Here is a 23,495-nt window from a genome sequence, read left to right on the forward strand (position 1 = left end):
ATGTCTATGAAAAGGTATGGTACGTTCGTGTAAGTGGTATATACGGCGGTATATCGCTAGCTTAGACTAAGACCCGTCCTCAGGAGTATAGAACGGCGAAATACTAACCATACCTCGTGTTGTAAGCGCAATAGTATCGCTGTGGAGGTATATAGCAAATTACTTTTTCGTTGCTAGGATTTAGTGATTTGGAGAGGCCGTGGATGTGAGCACAACCAAGCACTGGAAAGCCGTTAAAGTGAGAGCGAGCTGTCAAATTTAGGAGACGCAAAACATTAAAATTTGTAATGGTGAATATAAGCCACGTGGGTGTCTGAAACAATAAACAATGGTCTAACCTATCTTAGTTTCACAGCATGTACGACTCCTCTCATGAGGTACTGTATGCTGGCAAAGACAAGTGAACAGAGCGGGGGTTTTATTAGATTGTCAAATTGTAATTTCCATTCATACTATTTGCAAGGAAACTCCTTGTATTATTCATCTTCAACTCTGATCTTATCGAGGAACTAACACTCAGCAGGGCCGAGACCTCGGGAGTGCAACCAAAATAGAAATGAGGTGTTTGAAGTTAGTGGGTGGATTGGAAGGGTGGGGAAGCATAATTCCAAAGCTCAGCCCAGCTAGCGAAGAAGACGTCTCAGGTTTGTCCTGTCGGACTGCTGAGAGGTGCTCCGTGCTGTTGAAACAACCATCAACCCCACACGGGATGGAAAGGGCCTTGGCAAGGCTATGCGAGGTGCAGCTCCGGCATTCCACCCTCATAAAAGTTCGATGATGATGTGCTCATAGTGCTCATTCCAAGAAAGAGCGGTCTTTCCGTTGATTCTTCAGGTCTTCCGTTCCTGATGGGGAAATCATGCGACATGAAGTCAGAGGCGCCGCCCAGATTGGTGGAACTATGGCTAAATTCAGGGCGTCCGGGGAGAATCATACAGGAACGGGAGTACTAACCAGCTGCCAAATCTCCACCTTTCAGGACGCTGGGTTTTAGCGTGAAGGACAAGAAATTCTCCGGTGGTATAATATGCCAGCTTCCCCTAATTGTGTATTGGGGTTTTCACGCAAATCTCTGCGAGGCGCAGCATCATACAAGATGCTTTTCAAACATTTGGCTTTTGCCTCGGTTGCTCTCTTGGCTAAGCAGGCATCCGCAGCTTTTGGAATTACTACTAGCACCGCCTCCTACGTTATCGACGCTGGCTCGTCCAACTCTCTCAAGTTTACTGTCAGCCGAACAAGCTGTGACATTACCTCGATCAACTACTATGGCTCTGAGCTTCAGTACCAGTCGACCGGATCTCACATTGGATCAGGTTTAGGCTCTGCAACTGTTACAGCAACTACGATTGGTGAATATCCCACCTTTCGCATGATGAACATTGGCTGAACTAGATAGGCGATTATATCAAGGTGACATGTTCGACTGACACCTTGATTCACTACTATGTTGTCCACAGTGGTGATCCTATCATCCACATGGCAACATACACCACCGCAGGTTAGACTTCTTTGTGTTTAGTTATGGAAACTATACTAAAGGTCTTCTAGAGCCGGCTATCGGAGAACTGCGGTACATCGCCCGTTTGAATGCGGATCTGCTTCCGAACGAAGAGCCATTCGGCGTTGTATCCAACATTGCGGGTGGTACTGTTGTTGAGGGATCTGACGTCGTGGGTGTTTCTCGGGTGATGCTCGGTTGAAAATGAAGCTGACGCAATTTAGTACCTGGTTGATGGCCAAACCCGAAGCAAGTTCTACTCCAGCGAGCGGTTCATCGATGACAAAATTCACTGTAAGATAGCAGTGAGGCATATTAATAATAACAAATGCTTACATCTTCAGGTGTCTCTGGAAGCGCAAACCGCGTCTGCATGATCTTGAACCAATACGAGACCTCCGCCGGCGGACCTTTCCACCGGTAAGTTCATTGACCACCATAGATCCAGCCAAGCTAATCGGTTCTAGCGACATCAACACCAACAACGTCGGTTCATACACAGGTCTTTACTGGTACATGGTATGTAACCAGCCCATCGGCCACCGAATCACAGCTGCTGACTCTCTCAGAACTCCGGACACGTCCAAACCGAAACTTACCGCCAGGGTCTGCACGGCCCCTACTCTATGTACTTCAGTCGCAGCGGAACCCCAAGCTCCACTCTTGACACTTCCTTCTTCGCGGACCTCGATATCAAAGGATACGTTGCTACTTCTGGAAGAGGGTATGTTAAGGGTACTGCTTCTGGAGCCTCTTCCTCGTTCAAATGGGTCATTCACTGGTGAGTCACATTCATAATTTTTGAAACGAGATAGACATCTGACATGATTATAGGTACAACGATGCTGCCCAGTACTGGACATACGCTTCTTCCTCGGGAAGCTTCACGTCCCCGGCTATGAAGCCCGGCACTTACACTATGGTCTACTACCAGGGTGAATATGCCGTTGCTACCTCGTCGGTGACTGTGACTGCTGGATCCACTACCTCGAAGAGTATTTCTGGGTCCGTCAAGACCGGAACGACAATCTTCAGGATTGGAGACTGGGATGGACAGTACGTATCTCTCTGGACAACTTTAATAATACTCAAATATGTTAATGCTATAATAGACCAACCGGCTTCCTCAACGCCGCCAACCAGCTCCGCATGCACCCCTCCGACTCGCGCATGTCCTCCTGGACCCCGGGCACGTATACAGTCGGCAGCTCCTCGGTCTCTTCATTCCCAATGGCTCTTTTCAAGTCCGTCAACTCGCCCTTGACCATCAAGTTCACCGCGACATCTTCCCAAACTGGTGCTGCGACTCTGAGAATTGGAACCACCCTCTCCTTCGCGGGTGGTCGGCCCCAGGCGACGGTTAGTGGAGCAGAATATCTTACTGGTTCATGAGTTTGTCTGATGTCCTTCTAGATCAATAGTTACACCGGCTCTACACCCTCCGCCCCGACTAACCTCAACTCTCGTGGTGTCACTCGTGGCGCTTACCGGGGTTTTGGTGAAGTTTATGATGTTGCTATCCCGTCAGGGACTATCGTTGCTGGTACCAACACTGTAAGTCAATTCGATCGTCGGCTGTTGATTTTAGTATGCTAATGGGCTTAGATTACTATTAATGTCGTTTCGGGCAGCTCGGGAGATACTTATCTCAGCCCTAACTTCGTGAGTGCCTCGCTTCTTCTTTTTCTCTTCCTAGAATTCACGAGAAGCTAATATATCGTTTAGATCTTTGACTGTGTTGAGCTCTTCCAGTAGGTGTATGGCGTAAGTCAGTCACTACCTATGACTTAGCAGCGTGTTCAACATGGATACATTCAAGTAGCCACCCACACAAGTTGCCAATGTATAATTTAATCAGGGATTCTCGGATTTGTAAAAGACACGTAGCGAAGACCGAGAAACAAGTAAGAACAGATAGATATGACAACCGAGAAAACTATATACCCGAAAATCCCAACAATTACCACACATAAATCACACTCTTGAATGAACCAACCGCCCAGCAACCCAAACAGCCTTAACATTACGATCATCCCCATTCCAAAGCCACTTCTCAACCTTCTCCTCCCAAGTCTCCGTCCCGAAAAGATCAACATTACCCACAGGCCCAGGTCTCACAAGATCAACCCTATCACCTTCACCATCATCCAACGGACTCTCCGGCAATCCCTTCACAGCACCAAGCTGAACCAACTGCACATCCCACAACATCCCCAAATCAAACCCACCAATCTCGTCCGCCATATCAACAACAGCAGCACCGCCCCGTGTAGCGAGATATAAACTCTCTGGAACGGAGAGTTTTACACGTGCTGCTTCATCTTCTCTCTCCTTCTGTTTCTGCTTCTCATCCTCACCCTTCACATGTGAATGCCCACACTCAAACTCCATCTCAAAGGCAGCCGTATGCCCCAGTAACCTCGACGCAAGACATGTTTGCCGAGCAGCTTCGAGAATGCTGGGACTGTACCCGCCACTTACATCCGTGCCTAGACCAACTGTAATACCAACATCGAGGAAAGACCGTACAGGAGCAATCCCCGATCCAAGCGCTGAGTTCGAAGCAGGACAATGCGAGATCTTGGCATCTCGCTTGGCAATTAACGCCTTCTCGTCTTTCGATAGATGCACTGCATGCGCGAGGATCGTGCGCGGCGTGAGCAGATTGTATCTATCATAAACAGCAGCATAACTCCCCGCTTCGGGGAAGAGGTCGTTGACAAGTGTGACTTCGTTTGTGTTTTCCGCGATGTGGGTCTGGATATGGAGGGGTGGGGAGTAAGAAGCTGCGAGGGCGCCTAGGGATTCGAGGGCGGGCCGTGTGCAGGAAGGTGCGAAGCGGGGGGTTAGGATTGGATTTATGAGGGAGCCTGTTGGGTCGATGGATTGGATGTGGGCGATTGTTGCTTTCGTTGCGGTCAGAGAGTCCTCGGCTGAGAAGTCGCGATAGTATTTTGGGCAGAAGTCTGGGTTGTCCATGCAGACTCGGCCTATGAAGGCTCGCTGACCGTGCTTTTTGCAGAGGGTTGCTAGGGCGTTTGTTGCTGGGATGTGGATTGTTGCGAAGTAACTGGCGCAGGTTGTCCCGTGCGAGAGGGTGCGGGAGATTACTTGGTCGTAGATTGTCTGGGCTGCCAGGGGGGTTTCTCCGGCTTTGGTTTGCTGTTGGTAGCCTGTTTTCGGGTCTGGTTGGTTGCCGAAGCCTGACTCCACTGGGAATGTATATGTTTCTAACCAGCCCAGTAGAGTGGAGGAGCCGAAGAGACCGGCATTCGGGTATTGAGGGGCGTGGATGTGTGTGTCTGGTTTTGTTAGTTATGCTGTTCTAGATGGAGACCGGGATATAAATACCAATGAACCCGGGGAAGAAGAATTCATTCTTCTCTTCGCTTGCAGTAACGATTTTCACTTTCGTCTTCGATCCTTGGCCATCGACGTCGACATCAATATCAACCCATCCATTGCGAGTCATCAACTCCGCGAACCGGGCATCGTCATGGGCCTGCCAGTCCCAACCCTTGATACGACCATCCGCAGCAGAAACCCATAACGCACCCTGGTTGCGAACAAGTTCAGGCTTAGCCTTGACAGCACCGGTATCAGGCAAACGGGGCAATTGAATGAACGTGCCGCGGTAGACGGTGAGACCGAAAGAGGCATTTGTCGTGGAGCCCATGTCGATACACAAATGCGATGCAGATGCAGATGTAGATGCAGTGTATATGAGAAACAAAACGAGACAAGTATATCCTCACAAAGGTATATCCAAATCTAGCAGTATGAACCAGAAGACAATGTAGTCTAACGCAAGGAAAGCGCAGATCAGTCTCCACAATGCAAAGCTCTCACAAGTCGAAGTCTAAAGTCAAAGCCAAAGACCAAGAAACAGAATCATAAACACTCAAGAACAACAGGGAAACCAGTATAAATATACCCTTCACAAATATATCTCTTCTCGCAACAACCTACCGATGTAGTCCAAATACCCGAGATCCCCGAAAAGCCAAGTCTGCGAGAGCATGTATCAAGGTTATTCCTTCTAGATTCGAATATTCTGTCTCCGCAGGGATCTCCCGTAGTTGACTCTTCAGACAGGCGGCTGAGTTGACAGGTTCAGCCGCGTCAAAGGGGATGTTGGGTCGATTGGGGGGCGGGGATCGGCTTTCTCCGATGGGGTATGGTGTATTACTGTATTATTGGAATATAGGAGTTGGAAGGGTTGTGTAACTTTGGAGGGATGGTATGGTATGGTACGAGGGGCACTGATAAGCTGATAAACTGATAAGGGGAGTCAGGTTCTGCCGGGTTGTGCCGACCTCGGCTCTTTACAGGGTACAACTAGAGCATATTATGTTACGGGGTAAAGAGGTGGGTTATAATGAATTGGTTATATTGTATTATGACCGCTGGACGATCATGTTGAATCGATGCAAGCCGAAATGTAGTCTTTTTGAACGTCATCATCGTAGCTAAAAGAAATGTTGAATGTATACACAAGAAGAGCGGGACGGATCCCTATAAAAACGAAAAAGCAAAAGCATCCAATGCAACATGGGTATCATAGATCATCCTCTAGATGTTGGTCTACTCGCTGTCCTCGACAGGACCGCAAGTGCAGAACAAGTTCTGGTCACCGAAGGCGTCATCGACACGAGTGACGGTGGGCCAGAACTTCTTCTCAAGCAGGTACGGGACCGGGTAGGCGGCCTTCTCACGGGTGTAGGGACGCTCCCACGCAGTGGTGAGGAGATCACGCTGGGTGTGAGGAGACAGCTTGAGCACGTTACCCTCGCGGGGCTGCTCGCCAGCTTCGACCTGGGCAATTTCCTGACGGATGGAGATCAAGGCGTCGCAGAAGCGGTCGAGCTCGGCCTTGCTCTCGGACTCGGTGGGCTCAATCATCAGGGTGTTGGAGACGGGCCAGGACATGGTTGGGGCATGGAAGCCGTAGTCCTGGAGACGCTTGGCGATGTCGATGGCTTCGATGCCGCAGGTCTCCTTGAAGCCGCGCACGTCGAGGATGAACTCGTGGGCGCAGCGGCCGTGGTCGTTGGTGTACAGGATCGGGTAGTGGGGCTTGAGGCGGGAGAGGATGTAGTTTGCGTTGAGCAGGGTGATCTTGGTTGCGTGGGTCAGGCCGCGGTCGCCCATCATGTTGATATAGTTGAAGGTGATGGGGAGGATGCTGGCGCTGCCCCAGGGGGCGGCACTGATGGGCGGAGACGAGGAGTCGCCACGCTTTGACTGCAGGTACTCGCTAGTAGGGTGGGATGGCAGGTAGGGAGTCAGGTGCTTGGCCACACCGATAGGGCCGACACCCGGACCACCGCCACCGTGGGGGATACAGAAGGTCTTGTGCAGGTTCAAGTGGCACACGTCGGCACCGATCTCACCAGGAGAGCAGAGGCCGATCTGGGCGTTCATGTTGGCACCGTCCATGTAGACCTGACCACCGTGCTCGTGAACCAGACGGCAAGCCTCCTTGGCACCAGGCTCGAACACACCGAAGGTGCTGGGGTAGGTGATCATGAAGGCGGCAAGCTCATCCTTGTGCTTCTCACACTTAGCCTTCAAGTCCTCGAGGTCGAGGTTACCGGTCTTGGTGTCACACTTGACAGTGACAACGCGCATACCAGCCATGGCGGCACTGGCAGGGTTGGTACCGTGGGCAGAGACAGGGATCAAGCACAGGTTGCGCTTGGCATCACCCTTGCCCTCGAAGTACTTCTTGATCACACGGAGACCGGCGAACTCACCCTGGGCACCAGAGTTGGGCTGCACAGTAACCTCAGCCATGCCGGTGATATCGGCAAGCTGCTGCTCAAGATCATCGATCATGTTGGTGTAGCCCTTGGCCTTGTCAGCGGGCATGAAGGGGTGGATTTGCGAGAACTCGGGCCACGAAATGGGGAGCATTTCAGTGGTAGCGTTGAGCTTCATGGTGCAAGATCCAAGGGGAATCATGGAGTGGGCCAGAGACAGATCCTTCGACTCGAGGTGGTGGATGTATCGGAGCATCTCAGTCTCAGAGTGGTGGGTGTTGAAAACAGGGTGGGTCATGTAGGCGGAGGTACGCTCCAGGTTAGCAGGGATGGGAGTGACACCAAGGTGGCCATCAACCTCGACGGAAGCAACCGACTTGTGGGCGGCGAAGACATCTAAGATGCCCTTGACCTCATCACGGCCAACAGTCTCATCCAGCGAGAGACCAACCCTGTTACCACCCAAGCGGCGGAGGAACACGGATCTAGCCTTAGCCTCAGCCATGATGGCATCAGCCTCAGCAGCACTGGGCAATTCAATGGCGAGAGTGTCGAAGACAGCACCACCATCGCTATTGGTGCGGAGAGGAACATTGTAGCCGAGACCGACAAGCTTCTCGCGGAGAAGAGTAGTCATGGACATGATACGCTGGGCGATAGACTTGAGACCGACAGGGCCGTGGTAGATAGCATACATGGCAGTCATGTTAGCAAGCAAAGCTTGGGCAGTGCAAATGTTGCTAGTAGCCTTCTCGCGACGAATGTGCTGCTCACGAGTCTGAAGAGCCAGACGCAGAGCCCGGTTACCAAGACGGTCCTTGGACACACCAACAACACGACCAGGAACCTTACGCTTGTACTTATCGGCACAAGCAAAGAATGCAGCGTGAGGACCACCGAAGCCCATGGGCACACCAAGACGCTGGGCACTACCAAAGGCGATATCGGCACCGAACTCGCCAGGGGCCTTGAGCACAGTCAAAGCAAGCAAGTCAGTGGCCACACTGAAAGTGCCACCCTGGCCGTGGATGGAGTCACCCAGGGACTGGAAGTCGTAGATACCACCCTCGGTATCGGGGTACTGAGCAAGGACACCAATCAGGTGGTCCTTCTGGTCCTTGACGAGCTGGAAGTCGTTGGCCAGGATATCACCAACCACGAGGTTGATTCCGAATCCCTCGGCGCGGGACTGCATGACGGCAATAGTCTGGGGATGGCAGAGATGGGAGACAACGAAAGACTTGTCTGCCTTCTTCTGCTTGGAAGCGGGCATAGTGGCGAAGGACATGGTCATGGCCTCGGCGGCGGCGGTAGCCTCGTCCAAAACGGAGGCATTGGCGAAGGGCAGACCGGTCAAGTCAGCGGTGAGGGTTTGGAAGTTCAACAAAGACTCCAGGCGACCCTGACTGATTTCGGGCTGGTAAGGTGTGTAGCTGGTGTACCAGGCGGGGTTCTCGAGTACATTGCGCTGAATGACGGGGGGCACAATCGTGGGGTAGTAGCCGGTTCCAATGTAGGTCTTGCCGGAGACATCAATCTGTTCCCGGTACTTGTTCAGCAGCTTGAGCATGTCGGTTTCACCGAGGCCACCCTGCACGCTGGAGCGGTATAGATTGATATCGGCATTGGGCTCGGTGAGGTGGAGGTTCTTCTTTGAGAGAATGTCCTCGGGTAGGACCTGCTTCACGAACTCATCCAAAGATGCCACTGGGGGGTCGAGCACTGCCAGCATCTGTCCGGCGGCATCTGGGGAGGGACCAATGTGTCGGCGGGGGAAAGTATCGAGAGGCTGGAAGATATCTTGGGGATGAGGGTCGCCATGATCGGCGAGGGTACTGTTATAGACGCCACGAGGCTGCGAGCTGTGCACACCCCGTCTCTGCAGGTTCAATGGTGAGATTGAAGCTCTAGCAATGGAGGGGACGCGAACACGCGATCGCAGCGCAAGCTGGCGGGCGCCGCGAAGGGCAAAGAGTGATGCCGCCATACTTGTGATAGTAGGGTAGGCACTCAACACATCCAATTGCAGAGGGATAGAGAGAGGATAGAGAGATAGAGAAGAAGAAAAGAAGCAAAGAAGTAAAGAATCAAAAATTAATACTTATCACGGTGGCTTACCCTTGCCGACGGGCAACTGTCGGGAAACGGAGCCCACAGATAACACCTGCTTATCTAACCAATGACAACCGCCAACTTCTCCCGTCGCCCCTCGACTCCACCGTTCTCCACCAACTTGCGGAGGTGAGCTCCGAGTTTCCCGGCGGGAAACTCATCAACGGTGGGCTATATACCCACCGAGGGGAAGCTCCGGTCAAACTTCCCACTATCATGAATTTGAATGGATACTGGATGACCCGGTTGACATTGCTATCTCAACTATATGACTCAAATAGTATACCGGAACTGAGCATCGCCTTCGATTTCCCGCTCTCCCCGGTCGGCCTGCTTATTACAGCGTTTGAACCACAGACTCAACGCAATGACCAGAATGATGATAAGAACGTTACACCTGCAGAAACAGCATCAGTATCCAGTCTGAGGCGGGAAGGAAAGAGAGACATACGCGATAGCGGCATACATTCCGGGCCGATAACCGGGCGCGTCCTGTTCACGGAAAACCAAGCTACTCACGATACCCCCGAGACCACCAAATCCAACAAGGGTAGCACTGGAGAAAGCACGAGTCCATTGTCCACGCACATTGTTCGCCTGGTACGCCATACAAGCGGGGATATTGGCATTGGCACCGGCGACTGTGAGGAAAACACCCGCATACCGCGTGGCATCACCCTTGGCGAATCCCATCATCGGCAATCCAATAATGGCGAGCAGAGCGTTGAAAATCAGAATCGGTCCGCGCATGTGGTATTTATCGCCGACCCAAGCTGTGCCGTACATGATGATTCCTGCGAAGGCGTAGGGTGGTGCGACGAGACATTGCGATTCTCCTACCCCGTAGCCCATTCCTAGGCGGAGGATGATCGGGAGGAAGTAGGCGATTGCGTATGTCACGGTTGTGAGGCAGCTAATTTATTGTTAGGCGGTTCATGTGGGGGTGGAATTGTGCGTACAAGAAGATCATTGCGAAGCCCCAGATCTTGATGTCCAGTGCGGGCTTCAGGAACTTTTTCATGGAGAAGGCTTCGAGATTGCCGTCGTTTCGGTCATCGTTGATGCGGCGGACGATGAATTGGCATTCTCGTTCGTTGAGGAAACGCCAGGACTTGTGTGCGCGGTCCGGGAAGTCGACGAGGAAGAAGAAGCATAGGATGCCGATGAAGCCCGTAATCTGGTTCTGTCAGTATAGTGCATTCAATCGCTACCATGTAGTACGCACCACTCCTTCGAGAATGAAGATCCAACGCCACCCTGTCAGACCGTGCTTTCCGTTCAACTGCATCAGACCGAAGGCGAGGATTCCTGCCAGCGCTGAGGCAACACATCCAATCAGATAGAAAACGGAAAACCGCTTTTGGACGTCATCTTCAAGTGGTCAGCTATCGTTCCGGGATCTTTCGTGGGCGTCTTACATCGAGTATACCAGCAAGATAGCAGGTAGACACAGCCAGGGAAATAGCCTGCTTCTAATATACCCAAGAGCACACGTGTGACGACTAATTGGCCCCAGTCCTTGACGAATCCCATTCCCTATACCAGTCAGCAAGAACAAATATATCGAGAACAGAAGACATACTATCATAATCGCAGCCCAGCAAATAATAATCGACGACAAGAACATAGTCGGGCCCAACTTGCGAATGATAATAGTCATAGGTGGCTGGAAGAGAATATAGGGTACGAAAAACATCAAAACGATAATGGACTAGCAACAATTAGCATTTCCAAACGAGCAACCATATGAATGAACATACATATCGCTGTCCAACATGCAAACTCAATTCCTCTTTCAATCTGTTAAAGTGTCAACCATTGACCACCAACATCATTCGACATGAAAAATCCTACCCAGCAACAGCAGCCATGCTCAGATTAGTCCGGTCCATAAGCGAAATACAATACGCCAACCCGGTCATAGTGACCAGCCTCAAATCAACCCGCCGCATAATCTTCTTCTGCTCCTCCGGCGTGAACTCCTCATCATCTTCACTGGGCGGACTCCTGCCCGCGATATCTTCAATGTTATCGACGGTAGGGGGTTTCTCGTCGATGGGAGCCATATTTCCCATAATAAGAGGATTCAAGTCAATTAATCCAATTCCTTCTGATCAGAGCGGCAGATATAACGTGTAATAATGAAACTGTAGTAAAGAAAAAAGCAACAACAAAGCAGGCCAAACCCACATCTTATCTACAACCCATCTCGAGAGCCACGAAATCCACAAAGTTCACCATACCCCAGATCTCCACAAAAGACCAACCTAAATCCACCCAGTCACAAAGACAACTCGCCAAACAACCCCCCATCTATCCCGCCCAGCCAACGCCCAAATTCCCAAAGCCGGAAGGAGAATGCAATAGCCGACACGGGGCCTCGGGACAAGACAATGCAAGGCAGTAGGGGCATAGTAGGGGGCAGTTAGAAGTAAAGTCAGCGCGTAATTCAGCAATATTGCCCGAAACAAAGGAGGGGCTTATTCTCCGCTTTTTACCAGCTCGACGAGTCAGATGTGAGCTAGTGCGACGTTTGACGACTGCTTTGGTGATAATCCGGGGGTGTGAGGGTTGGGATGCGGGGATGGGTTACTTGGCGGGATCTTGGCGGGTGGTCATCCCCCTCGGTTTTGTTATTGGGCTGTTGGTTAGGGGGTGGAGGGGTGTTACTATTTGGGTGCTTTTGTTTTGCCACTGGCATTGGTTGGGGTTGTGTGGGATAGGACTTATAATGGGTTTGTTTGGACTGGGATATTGGCAGTGTAGAGGTTATTCGTCATGCATTACATGGATCTGGATATTGGAGTTGTATTTGTTTCCTAAATCTTACTCTTGCCTCTACATGGTGGACTTGCGTTGTGTTGATTGTCTGTTCTTTCATCGACTGTGACGAGGTCCAGAGTAAGCCAAGACTTAGCTCAAGCTATGACTTCTATACGAAAGTGGAACTTTTAGCATTGACATTTTTCATTCTGGTACGTCCGGTTAGAAGTCTGATCGGGAATACCGAAAGTATAATCCGTTATCTCTTACAGTTTCTTCATTGGCAGCTTTAGAGCGTACAAAGCGTGGCACTACCTACCCTGGTCTTGGCCGTCAGATATATTCTCAGCATGCAGGTCATGAGCTCATCATGCATGTATCCCTTTATCCACGATAATCCTTTCATTCCATTCATTCCACGCTACGAACCGTTTAAGCGCTGTTCTCGAGGTTGGAAGCTTTCTTTGTCAGGGCACCAATAGCTCCACCCCGGTATACGCGAAATCCGGGGAAAACTTAAAAAATCACCAGTTCCGATGAATTGTCTCAGGGCATGTGACTATTCCGCTCTCTTTTCGTCTTGGTAGTACGTACAATTAAATATTAAAGCCACAGTAGATAAAAAGAACAACATTGGCATGCCGGCACTTAAGCTAAATGCCGAACGAACCTCGGTCTCCCATCCTAGAATCCTAGCTCCAACCCGATCTATCATCTATCACCGATGCTCCTCATCACTCTCGTATTCCTCCTCCTCGTCCAAGGCCAGGAGAAGTCTCTCCCGTTCCTCGTCATCCGCGTGGTCCTGCGCTCTTAGCCGTCTCGCAGCCACGAGAACAAATATTACGAGTGCCAGGCCCACGATAAACCCCGCAACGGCCAAGGAAGCATTGATTGGAATTGGATTTCCGTCAAAGTTGCGATGCGTCAATGCATCCAGGCCGTACTGGGAGAAATTTGATAGTCCCGATAGACAGATGATGGCACCGTAGACACGGCCGAATGTGGCGAAGCCGAAGACTTTGGTTGTATAATCGCTAGATCAGTGTTAGTTATAACTCGCATCGCATAAGGGGGAGGAGGGAGGACGGGGGACACGCACGACATAGCAGAGTAATAAAGTGGTCGTAGTAACACAAACAATATAACTGTTATGTACCCAGCCCAAACAGCCGGAATGGAATTCAAAACTCCAATGACAGTAGTGAAAAGAACAATGAGGCCCAGCATTGCCGGCACACTAAGACGGTCGAGCAAGAAGCCAATAGCAGGCGTGAAAAGAACACCACCAACCGGCAATGCAACATCAAAGAAGCTTCCAATTCTATCCGCTTCAACAATTGACCCGAGCATATATTCATATTGCGAGCGGATAGTCGCAATGAAGTAATTCATGCGGATCATCTGTAGAACCGTCATCAATGTAATGAGAATGAACCACGGCGTGGCCATCTGCTTGTGCGCCGGCAGGCCGTGCAAAACACCCCAGACCGAAGAAATCTGTTGGCGATTTTCTTCCCGGTCGGCGCGCAGTTGACGCTCGTCTTTATCACCCAGGATGGCGTTAATCTGGCGGATCTTCTTCTTGCGCTGTTCTGCGCGCTTTCGTCGGAGTTTGGTAAGCTCGGCTGTACTCTCAATCTCGTCGTCTGAGTCGTGCACGTCGCGTGTGGCATCTTCCGCCTTTTCGATTCTGTTTTCTAATTGCAATGTTGACACGTAATCCATCGCGGGCATTACTGTCACCACCGCGATAAGAATGCAGAGCGGCACGATGAGATAGCCTAAGAAGAATTTGTCTGGAGTGAATCTTCTCGCCGAAGCCTCGTAGCTGAGTCGGTAAAAAAGGAAGACGGCAGCCGACGCGTCAAATGCACCGGTCACCAACGCGACAATCGTCCCCGCGTATTTAGGGAATGCATTTGCGATTTGGAAGGATGGCACGAAGATGAATGTCCCAGCCAGCGCGAGGAAGAAATTTCCCGGGATGTACCCGTCAAAGCTGGGGATGTGGAACGCGAAGCCCATGACGGCGCCGCCGATGGCGAGCAAAATGGATCCAATTACCCAGCATAGCCGGGAGCCGCAGCGATCCAGGATTGTTCCAACTGGCAAGGCTGATACATTGGCGGTGATGGAAGCAATAGTGAAAAAGAGGTTGAGTCTGGTATTGGTTAGCGACAACAACAACACGGCAGGTATGAGGATGACGTTACCTGAGATCTTGCTGAGAACACAGTTCAAGACCTTCGTCTATTTCGGCTGGTGTACAGCGCTCGTGATAAACGCCCTCCTCGACGAGGACTGGTTTCAGAGCCGCGAAACCAAACACGATACCCGACGCGAGCCAGCACGCGAGCACGGTCACCACGACCTGCGCTGGGGGCTTGTTAGCAGGTATATTTGCTGTAGATTAATTGATTCGTACCTATTCTCTTCGCAGGTGAATGCTTGTACGCCGGTGTTCCAGGGCGCAGCTCTGCGACCGGGATGGCTTCTGTTGGTGGCTGCAGAACATCGTAGCTGATTTTTCGGCGGATGGGGACAAAGTCTTCTGCTACGTCTGGTTCTGCTTCGCGATCAACACCATCGATGACGGAGACGTGTTGCACAAGCGACATTGCTCGTGTTGAACGATGAGCTCGAGTGGGTTGTGGAGGGGAAGCGGTCTTATCGTGGAGACTTTTTCTCTCTTTCGCTCTAGTGTATTTCTTGTGGCAGGGTTTTATGCAGTGTTATCTCGGGAATTGGATTTACGCCTGATATAAATCCAATTCCCGATACATGTGCCTGTGAAGGTAGATATATTTTATTGTGTCTGGATTCCGTGATTTTGCAATTTCTGGGATGTTCTGTAGATCGAAGCTATATAACACGTGACCTTGCTAATTTTTCCTTGGAACCCATCCGAAGCTCCCGCTAGGGTGCGGACTAGCATAGCTTTGTTGCCACGTCTGGGACCGCTTTTATTAAATTTGTGAGACTCGAGAATTCTCTGTACATCCCACTTTATCTTTATATTTTACAAGATTACACGTGTCCCGTCCAGTCTGAAATGCCCTTTTTAGGGAATTAACCTCTGTGGTTCTATATTTGGCTATGAAAAAAGTATGGTACGATAGGTCGCTGTGTATCTATATATAGGTGTCTACTGTTATCCAGTGCAGGTAGCATAGGAATAGATAAAGTTATGAGAGCCTAAAAAGGGCAATACTATATGAAACCGTTTATCAATGATAATCTAGCTGAGACATATCTCAATGTAATAGCCTGTTACAATATGTCAATGCACACTGATGCTTCAAAAGTATTTTGACTTCGGTACTTCGCCTCTGGACCCACTTTTTAATACTGCCTGGCAGAAACCTCAGGAATTTAATTCAATTTAGCTAGTATGCATTTAATATGATGAACGCGAGATTTCATGGTCTAAAATAGTAGGCAGTCTTCGATGACGGTCAGGTGCCCGAAGTACCAGAGGTCAAATACTTTTGCAACACCACTGGTACCTAACGCACGTGACATTGTAATCATGGATACGATGACGTCAGGCTGCCGATGACGTCGTGCCGTTAAATGTGAACCTCTCTTGACTTTCTATACTATTCGCAATTCAGGTTGCTCCTCATTCTAATCTAAGAACCGGGTGGTCTCTGTTGGAGGATGCTCTAGCCGAGATTTAATCGTGTCGGAAAGTTGTGCCGGCTTGAACGTTGATCGAATACATCTTCCAGGACAGCATAAATCTAAAGGGAACGGCGCGCAAACAAGGACCAAGCCTGCGGGAATCATGAATGCCCATTGAACACCCAACTTCTCAAAGGCTCTTCACACAAGCAACAGTGCCAGAGCACCGCAAACAGCCCGCGCACAGATACACACCGTCAGAGCCGTGGCAGCAAAAGCAGTATAGGAGTCAAACTAGATAGTTTGTTGATCCGATGGTGATAAGCGCAACTCCAAATCCAAAGGGAACTCCAGCCGCGATGCTCCACGCCCAATGAATATCTGATCTGCTGGTCCATGTAAACCAGAATAGTCCGACGGCGAGGGAGACGCTACCAATGCATCCATCCAGAAGATGTGCTTCGGGGCAGCAGGCTTCGGACTCAGACGCCCTAAGTAGTCGAACATATTGTCGATCGTCCTAAAGTTAAATAACACGGAGCATAGAGTGCCATCACCAAATTGAGGATAGCCAGACCACTCATGCCCAGGGAACCCGTACGAGGATGTCGAATGTCACTGTACCTGGCTCGGTGAACATTTTAATCCATGACATCCTTCCTGTTTGGCCACTGAAGCTTATTCATAAAGATAAGCTTGAGATTGTGCACCATGAGTGTGGGAATTTATGAATTATATACTATGTACAACGCCACAGGCCGAAGATCCAAAGGTGTTACGAGATACTTGTTCGAGAGCCCACTGCGATGCGAACTGATAAAGCTATGCACGATACATATGTATCGGGCCATAAATCCTCCGAATTTCAGCATAAATGAACCATGAGGCGAGGAAAGAAGATAACCCCGGTATGTCCGGTAAGGTCCGTTAAACCCCCCGAGCCCCGGTACACAGATCCCTGAAGATCTGTCCGTTCTTAGCTTTTGTTGGGCTTCTTTTCAACTCAACCTCCCCTTTCCCGGCTTCCTTGCTTATACACTAGCTTGAAAGGGATGTTTCCAGCCATCCGTGGGAAGATTCTTGTGTCCGATAGGTATGTGACGTTAAACTGAACACCGATCATGCCACGGGATTACCACATAAGAAGCCTGTGAGTAAGACGGAACGAGGATCAGACGCACTTCGATCTCAGATACACAAGATCCGCCTCAATCTATCTAAGTACTTTGTCACAAACTGATACAATTACCAAATCAATCTAGATTACATCCACCTCACATTCACCACCACAAAGATATCTTGGTCTAGCGAGTAGAAGCTTTCTCAGCGGACTCTTATATTTATTATCTTACTAGTTGCAGCACGCCACGTCTATGTAATTCCTACGCCCCACCCGAAAGGAAAGATGACATGCAGCGGGAGGGCACATACAGTAGCACTATTCCATCCACCTCTAGTCCTGTGCACGACGCCATTTTTGGCCATCCCCTAGACTATCGCTTTGAGTATGATCCGTTTTTGATGTCATTCATAACAGTCGGCCCCCGTGGTTCCCATCCGAGCGTTTCCCTTGCTTTCTTGCCCGACGCGCGATTCTCCACACTGAGGAAGCTCGCCATGAACTCTCCCACCCGGCTGGTGGCTTCATCAAATGAAAGCGGTTGCAGCGGCAGACAGGCAGTATGAGCAATGGCTGTAGCCAGTTCCCGGGCCGTCACGGTGTTGGAGGATACTGCGTTGAATATATCCCCAGGCTGGGCTTTCTTTGCCGCCAGCAAGTACAACTGGGCGGCGTCATCGACATGCACCACCGAGGTAGGCGCTGACCCCTGGTCGACGTAGAATACCTCCTTCATGTCTGTGAACATGGCCATAAAGAGACGAACCCCACTGCCTCCGTGGCCGTAGACCCACGGCGGCAGCCGAATGGCGCTGACATTGATACCCTGGCTACAGAGTCCCAGCGCGTGCTGCTCGGACTTGATGCGATCATTTAACGGCTTCTCCGAAATTGCTGACTCCTCGTCTGTTTCCAGACCATCGGGATGCGCAGCAACCACCAGGGTTCCTGACGTGATCACTAGGGGTTTTGATGTCCCCTTCAGGCCCTCGCCTATGGCATCCACAGCACCTACGTCGATGCGCACAACTTCGTCGTATTCCATTTTGCCGAAATTGCCTGCCCATGCGTCTGCTAGATGGAAAACGATATCGGCCTGGGCACTCTGCTCCAGCAAAACAGCGTAGGATTGTAAGCCGCCGCGTACTGGGGTGGCGCCTAGGTTTCGAATCTTTTCGTCGCTTCTTTCGGTCCGTGATAGGGCGCAGACATTGTAGCCTTGCTGGATGGCTTGTTGCGCAACTACACTGCCAATGTAGCCGGAGGCGCCAGTCATGAAGATTCGTTGTCCGGTCATTTTGGGTGTTCACTTGCTGTACTCGGTATAATACGATCACTTGCTGGGGGCTTCTTAACTTCCCAGTGGTTACCGCTCGACTCGGGGAAAGGTGTTCGGTTAATAAAGTAGCATATGGATGGTGAGGAAGAAGGGGTCCAGCACCGGTGGAGTTAAGGATCACAAAAACCACAAAATCCGTTATAAAGTCCGTTATGAAGTCCGTGTACTCAACCCCTGCTCTAGATATGCATACAGATAATCAACCCTGCACAAGAAAGAATGCTCCGAATCGCACTCACCACTGTTCGCAGAGTTCTGAGAATTGTGTTTGTTCTGCTCTTTGACGGGCATGCAAGTCTCTGCCTCCACCGAACCAAGAGCATATTCATGAGTCCCAACCTAGAACATCCCAGGTCCAGACTCGATGATGCAGAGCTTCCTGATTTTCAAACTTACTCCCACCATGAGGTCCAAGCTTCTCTCTATTCCCTCCCTTGCAATGAAAAGCCTCGCCGGTCCCTTCACCTGTCCTTTGATGAATGGCTTCCCATTCGCCGACGCACTTCTCTAAGTGACATTCACACGAGCGGGTGGTAACTTTCCCAATGCGCCACTGGCACCCAAATTCGAGGACGATTTTCTGACAAGGTGGAAGCTACAAGCTGCCAACGAATATGGGGAATGGCCTTGTTAGCCCAGTTAATTACCAATATCACGGATAGAGTATCACGATATATGAATTAGCCCTCACAACGAAGATTTATTCTCAAGTCTCTGCGAGTAATTCAAGCGGTAAGGCCTCAAGATCCCAGGTGCAGATGGGATAGTGCTCAGATTCGGGACCTAGGTTGAGCTTGTCGTGTGTAGTTTCACGTAAATTGCCGAGTGGAAACGGGTTACTCTGCATACTGCACTTTGTCTTCATATCTTCCAAAATTGGCCGTAACTGAATTCGTCCGTTGTGATATGAGTCTTTTCTGTAGGGAAATTAGCCTCTGTGGATCCGTGGTACGGTTACGAGGAAAAGCATGGCACGACAGGTACATCGTGCATCTGCATATACATGTCTATCGCAACACAGTGAAGCTCTCATAGGAATGGATGGGGCTATGGATGCTTAAAAGGAGTAATTATGCATAAAACCCGTCATAAATCATGAAATTCTTTCTCAAACGTACTCTTAACTTGTGAAATAGCCTGGTATGTCCATGTACCTGGTTCACGTGACATTAATATAAAACCATGGGCCGATGACGTTGCGACGCCAATGACGTAGAGCCGTTAAGTGTCAACTGCCATGGTTGAGAAACCATCCTCTTTACTTCCTTTAATCCGATCTGCCATTCTGTAAATCGTCTTGCGAACCACTTTTACCATATTTAAAGCGCTTGCGTAACCTGCAACAACCTGAGAAGGCGACACCGACACTATATACAAGCATGACCACCGTTTCAATCAGCGCCCCGGGACTGGGAAGCGGAGGATTCCTCTATAACAATGGAAATAACAATGCGCGACTATGCATCACAGCCGAAACCGAAAACTTCGATATGGAGATTATCAAGAACTGGCAAGACGAAGGATTCGACGTGCTCTATGTCCCATATAACGGCGGAGGAAAGGAATATGGTGCCAAACTGCAGTCTGTGAAGGATGGACTCGGTGTGGGCGAGAACTACGGTGTAGTCGGTATGCGACAATTACAACACATGGAAATTCGGAACCAAATTAACCCGATTTATAGCATACGGCGATGCCGCGAACTACTGTCTCGACTACTACCTCAAGCCTACCAACTCGAGTCGGCTCTGTGCCCTCGTCGCATACTATCCCAGTGTCATCCCTGACACACGTTCCCGATTCAGTACGCAGCTTCAGGTTCTCGTACATTTGGCTGGCGAAACTGTAGATGTGCTTGTTCAACCCGTCGCACTTGGTTTGCAGGGGAAGAAGCGCCGCCAAACACGGCCTCTTAACCCTGGTATCGGAACTGGAGAGCGATTGGATCTGGGATATCCCAGTTTCACGTACGACAATGCACAGCCGGGCTTTGCGGAGACCGATCTCGAAGAATATGACCATCTATCGGCGGATCTGGCTTTCACGCGGACGTTGAAAACGTTGCGAAAGGGTTACTCGCGGGATCCCGATTTTGAAAGACGCTGGGAGGAGCATGTGGACGGTAAGAAGGGATCATCATCTGTCGCATAGATATGCTAACAAATATCCAGCCAAATTCTTCTCGTCCAACGTTAAAAAGACAATGGACGGCTATGTGCAGCACAAAACCCCCGCTGTAACTTATGCGCCAACAATTACAGGTGGAATCGGCAAGAAAGCCCTCCGCCATTTCTACGATCATTACTTCATCGGCAAATTACCCCCATCAATGCGCCTGCGCCTCCTCTCCCGAACGACTGGTCCAGACCGCATCGTGGACGAACTGTACGTGAGCTTCGAACACACACAGGACGTCCCATGGATGCTCCCCGGCGTCCCGGCAACAAACAAACGCGTGGAGATCATCCTCGTAAGTATTGTCAGCATCCGCGCTGGCCGTCTCTATTCCGAGCATGTCTACTGGGACCAGGCGAGTGTCCTCGTTCAAGTTGGTCTTCTGGACCCTAAGCTTCTACCAAGCTCTGCTCAAGGTGTCGACCGGCTTCCCGTTGTCGGCCGCGAAGCTGCTCGTCGCATTCTCCATGAAGACAATGAAGTCGAGCAGGAGGATTATCATAATAAGATGATTCGCCGTGCTCATGCTCGGGCGCGTCGTCATCACAGTTCCCGTGCTTCGCAGATTGCTGAGGAGTCTGGAACTGAGATGAAGAGTGAGACTGAGCAGACTTTGCCTGATCGGACTGGTAACAAGGGCAAGTCGGTGCAGCAACCTGCTACTAAGATGCCTGCGGAGGACGATGGTGCTGAGACTGAGACTGAGTCGAGTGCTAAGGCGAAGTCCGAGGCCGGGGATCGGGATCGGACTGCTACTGTTGAAGATGGCGGGGAGGATGAGGAAAATGGTGCGAAGCAGACATGAAGGTTTACGACGTTTTGTCGCGATCCTTATCATGAAATTACCGCGAAGGTACCTCTGTCTGAGGAGTTTGTGATTCACGTGGATGATTTCAGTTGGGAGCTCTTGTTTTTAGGCGATTGCGTCTTAGTAATGAGTGATGTTGTACCTGTTGGACTCTTCCTCTTAGCGTTGTTGATTTTTGCCAGTATGGACATGGTGACGAATGTGACATATATGTTTGAACAGATGTTGCAGCAATTGAGTTGATGTTATGCGTGATAGTAGACGTGCCATACTGTCAGTAATAGCCTCTATCATGCTGAAAATGCCCATCATCCTCTCCCTCCCTCATGAACTTACTATAGATAAATTTCATTATTGCTCTCTTTTCTGTTATAGCCTATCTACCCTGCATCTTTTCGAACGTGCCTGTCCACACTGAACTTCCACCAAGTATGCCCCAAGAAATGAACTCCATAGGTGGGCCTAGGCCAATCGTTACTTGATGCTTCTGTGCTCTTCTTACCTCATCGGACAAGAAACAACGTATGTACCCTTCTCCTTTTGACATTGGGTTGACACCAATGCCGGCTAATACACAACTGACACTTCTAGGACCTGAGCTCTCTATCGTAAACGGGCAGATTTGTGTCGCAAGTACATTTGACGGAAATGGATTAGAACATGATCCTATGGAATGGAGCTCCTGGCTCACACCTGAAGCCCTAAATGGATCGTTAATCTTTCGGATTGAATGCAGATAAAGCGGGGTTAACCGGCAATAAGAAGTCCAATGTACAGACGCGCTCCAAATCAGTTTTACCACTTTATTCTCTTCAATTTTTCAAGAACCCCATTCTACATCAGGCTATACCACTCTTTCAGCTAGCCTCCCTGGCCGCTACATTTAGCAGTTGGTACCGTAATAAATGATGGCATTGTATCATCGCTGCATGAGCCATGCGGTGAGAGAGGTAAACCGCGGGCGAGGACAATTAAGGACGTGCTAGAGTTCGCCGAGGCGTCACAGCGGTTTCAAAGTCACGCGCCATGAGGGTAGCCTAACAACGGGAGCGGCAACTAGGCCACGATAGGCCTTGACGAGGCTCTAAATTCGTTTTCAGGAAGTGGGACATCTTAGATATACATACAGGGATATATATCGTTGCTGTAGCCTGCCTGTATATCGCTTTGCGAGTTGATTTCCCAACTAGACTAAAATAACGAATCCGTACCCAGCCTAGTGGGTTGTGGTTTAGAAAACAACTCGACGAGGGGTCAAGGTAAATGAAATCTACTACTACTACTCCTGTACCAGGTGAGGTTCAAAGTTCACCGTTCAGCCGGTATGGAACAATCACAGGGATCAATCAAGATGTATTTAGAAAGTAGTTGTAGCCTGCATATCGATTTTCATTGCGAGGGATCTGGGTAAATGATATCCATCCATCCATCCATCCAGCCGGTACCAAAGATTTCTCTTATTTATTGAGGCCTTGAGACACGGTTTTATAGCCAAGTGATGGCGAATATCACTTAAGGGCAGTTATTGGCAGGGCAACCATCCCAGCCTATCTCAACAAATCGCCAGGATTTCTTGTTTTCCGGAAGCTTAACGCAGGTACCGGCCTTTCCCAGGTCTGGATTGGTTGTGCAATCACTCTGACATGGACACCCATCGTCGTCAGAAATAACCAGCATCAGAGGGCTTCCAGAGTCGCCGTCTCTAACGTAGAATGAATTGCTGCCTTCGCCAGAAACGCAACCTGAATCTGTCATTTTAATCCACTCTCCGCAGCCTTCTTTGCAATCGGTGTCGGTACAGAACCGGCCCCAGTGGGGAAACTTCAATGCTCTGTCGGTAATATCGACCTCGGTTGTGTTGACCGATGGGGCGGCGGAGGAGAATTTGGCGAAGCATGCCAGAAGAAAGGTGCCAAAAAGGATAGGTCGGTGCATTTTGAGTAGTGAAGATGAATTGAGGTATTGACTTGGAGCTTTGCAGTGTTCAGAGTAGACCTGGACTAAATGATATTGGTTTGAGTCTGTTTCTACTATAATGAAGGCGGCAGTCTTGGGCTTTAAGTACGTCGAGAATCTAGGCTGATTAATTCGATATCCCTACAGCTTGACGGAGAAACCGGCGAGGCATTTTGCTTATTGATCTAAATTACGTAGATCAGGCACTCTTGTGATGGATCTACATATGGTTAAGTGGATGCAACGCCCCGTATGAACAACTAGGGGCCATATTAATACCACCTTGGGGCTATAATAATACCACCTTGGGGCCATGTTCTAAACAAATGACC

General features: G+C 50.0%; 8 protein-coding genes across 8 annotated transcripts; 2 read left to right on the forward strand and 6 right to left on the reverse strand.

Moving 5' to 3' along the window:
* Nucleotides 1-1,096: 1,096 nt before the first annotated feature.
* rglA (putative rhamnogalacturonase B) lies at nt 1,097-3,256 on the forward strand (the record flags this gene model as incomplete). Its single annotated transcript, XM_022629861.1, has 12 exons — nt 1,097-1,352; nt 1,400-1,501; nt 1,552-1,673; nt 1,726-1,795; nt 1,846-1,921; nt 1,969-2,020; nt 2,071-2,282; nt 2,336-2,557; nt 2,614-2,860; nt 2,915-3,055; nt 3,107-3,163; nt 3,227-3,256. The coding sequence occupies 12 exons, from the start codon at nt 1,097-1,099 to the stop codon at nt 3,254-3,256; spliced, it is 1,587 nt and encodes a 528-aa protein (XP_022490488.1).
* A 219-nt stretch (nt 3,257-3,475) lies between these two features.
* Nucleotides 3,476-5,177, reverse strand: PENARI_c005G05735 (uncharacterized protein; the record flags this gene model as incomplete). The annotated part of the gene is made up of 2 exons (XM_022629764.1): nt 3,476-4,803; nt 4,853-5,177. The coding sequence occupies 2 exons, from the start codon at nt 5,175-5,177 to the stop codon at nt 3,476-3,478; spliced, it is 1,653 nt and encodes a 550-aa protein (XP_022490383.1).
* Nucleotides 5,178-6,085: 908 nt separating this feature from the next.
* On the reverse strand, nt 6,086-9,250 carry PENARI_c005G01965 (glycine decarboxylase subunit P; the record flags this gene model as incomplete). Its single annotated transcript, XM_022629605.1, has 1 exon — nt 6,086-9,250. The coding sequence occupies one exon, from the start codon at nt 9,248-9,250 to the stop codon at nt 6,086-6,088; it is 3,165 nt and encodes a 1,054-aa protein (XP_022490261.1).
* Nucleotides 9,251-9,648: 398 nt separating this feature from the next.
* On the reverse strand, nt 9,649-11,441 carry PENARI_c005G08928 (putative phthalate transporter; the record flags this gene model as incomplete). The annotated part of the gene is made up of 8 exons (XM_022629921.1): nt 9,649-9,772; nt 9,827-10,288; nt 10,335-10,552; nt 10,601-10,746; nt 10,794-10,911; nt 10,958-11,086; nt 11,136-11,175; nt 11,230-11,441. 8 exons carry the CDS (start codon nt 11,439-11,441, stop codon nt 9,649-9,651), a joined length of 1,449 nt encoding a protein of 482 aa, XP_022490306.1.
* Nucleotides 11,442-12,856: 1,415 nt separating this feature from the next.
* On the reverse strand, nt 12,857-14,759 carry PENARI_c005G00274 (putative MFS transporter; the record flags this gene model as incomplete). Its single annotated transcript, XM_022629529.1, has 4 exons — nt 12,857-13,175; nt 13,298-14,302; nt 14,355-14,517; nt 14,567-14,759. 4 exons carry the CDS (start codon nt 14,757-14,759, stop codon nt 12,857-12,859), a joined length of 1,680 nt encoding a protein of 559 aa, XP_022490163.1.
* Nucleotides 14,760-17,258: 2,499 nt separating this feature from the next.
* On the reverse strand, nt 17,259-18,182 carry PENARI_c005G07165 (uncharacterized protein; the record flags this gene model as incomplete). Its single annotated transcript, XM_022629843.1, has 1 exon — nt 17,259-18,182. One exon carries the CDS (start codon nt 18,180-18,182, stop codon nt 17,259-17,261), a length of 924 nt encoding a protein of 307 aa, XP_022490427.1.
* Nucleotides 18,183-19,603: 1,421 nt separating this feature from the next.
* Nucleotides 19,604-21,204, forward strand: PENARI_c005G10348 (dienelactone hydrolase; the record flags this gene model as incomplete). Its single annotated transcript, XM_022629998.1, has 3 exons — nt 19,604-19,853; nt 19,909-20,346; nt 20,396-21,204. The coding sequence occupies 3 exons, from the start codon at nt 19,604-19,606 to the stop codon at nt 21,202-21,204; spliced, it is 1,497 nt and encodes a 498-aa protein (XP_022490249.1).
* A 1,515-nt stretch (nt 21,205-22,719) lies between these two features.
* Nucleotides 22,720-23,142, reverse strand: PENARI_c005G05196 (uncharacterized protein; the record flags this gene model as incomplete). Its single annotated transcript, XM_022629738.1, has 1 exon — nt 22,720-23,142. The coding sequence occupies one exon, from the start codon at nt 23,140-23,142 to the stop codon at nt 22,720-22,722; it is 423 nt and encodes a 140-aa protein (XP_022490056.1).
* Between the last annotated feature and the right edge of the window lie 353 nt (nt 23,143-23,495).

The sequence above is a fragment of the Penicillium arizonense genome, assembly GCF_001773325.1.
Source record: "Penicillium arizonense strain CBS 141311 chromosome Unknown PENARI_contig005, whole genome shotgun sequence".
Taxonomy (NCBI): Eukaryota; Fungi; Ascomycota; class Eurotiomycetes; order Eurotiales; family Aspergillaceae; genus Penicillium; species Penicillium arizonense.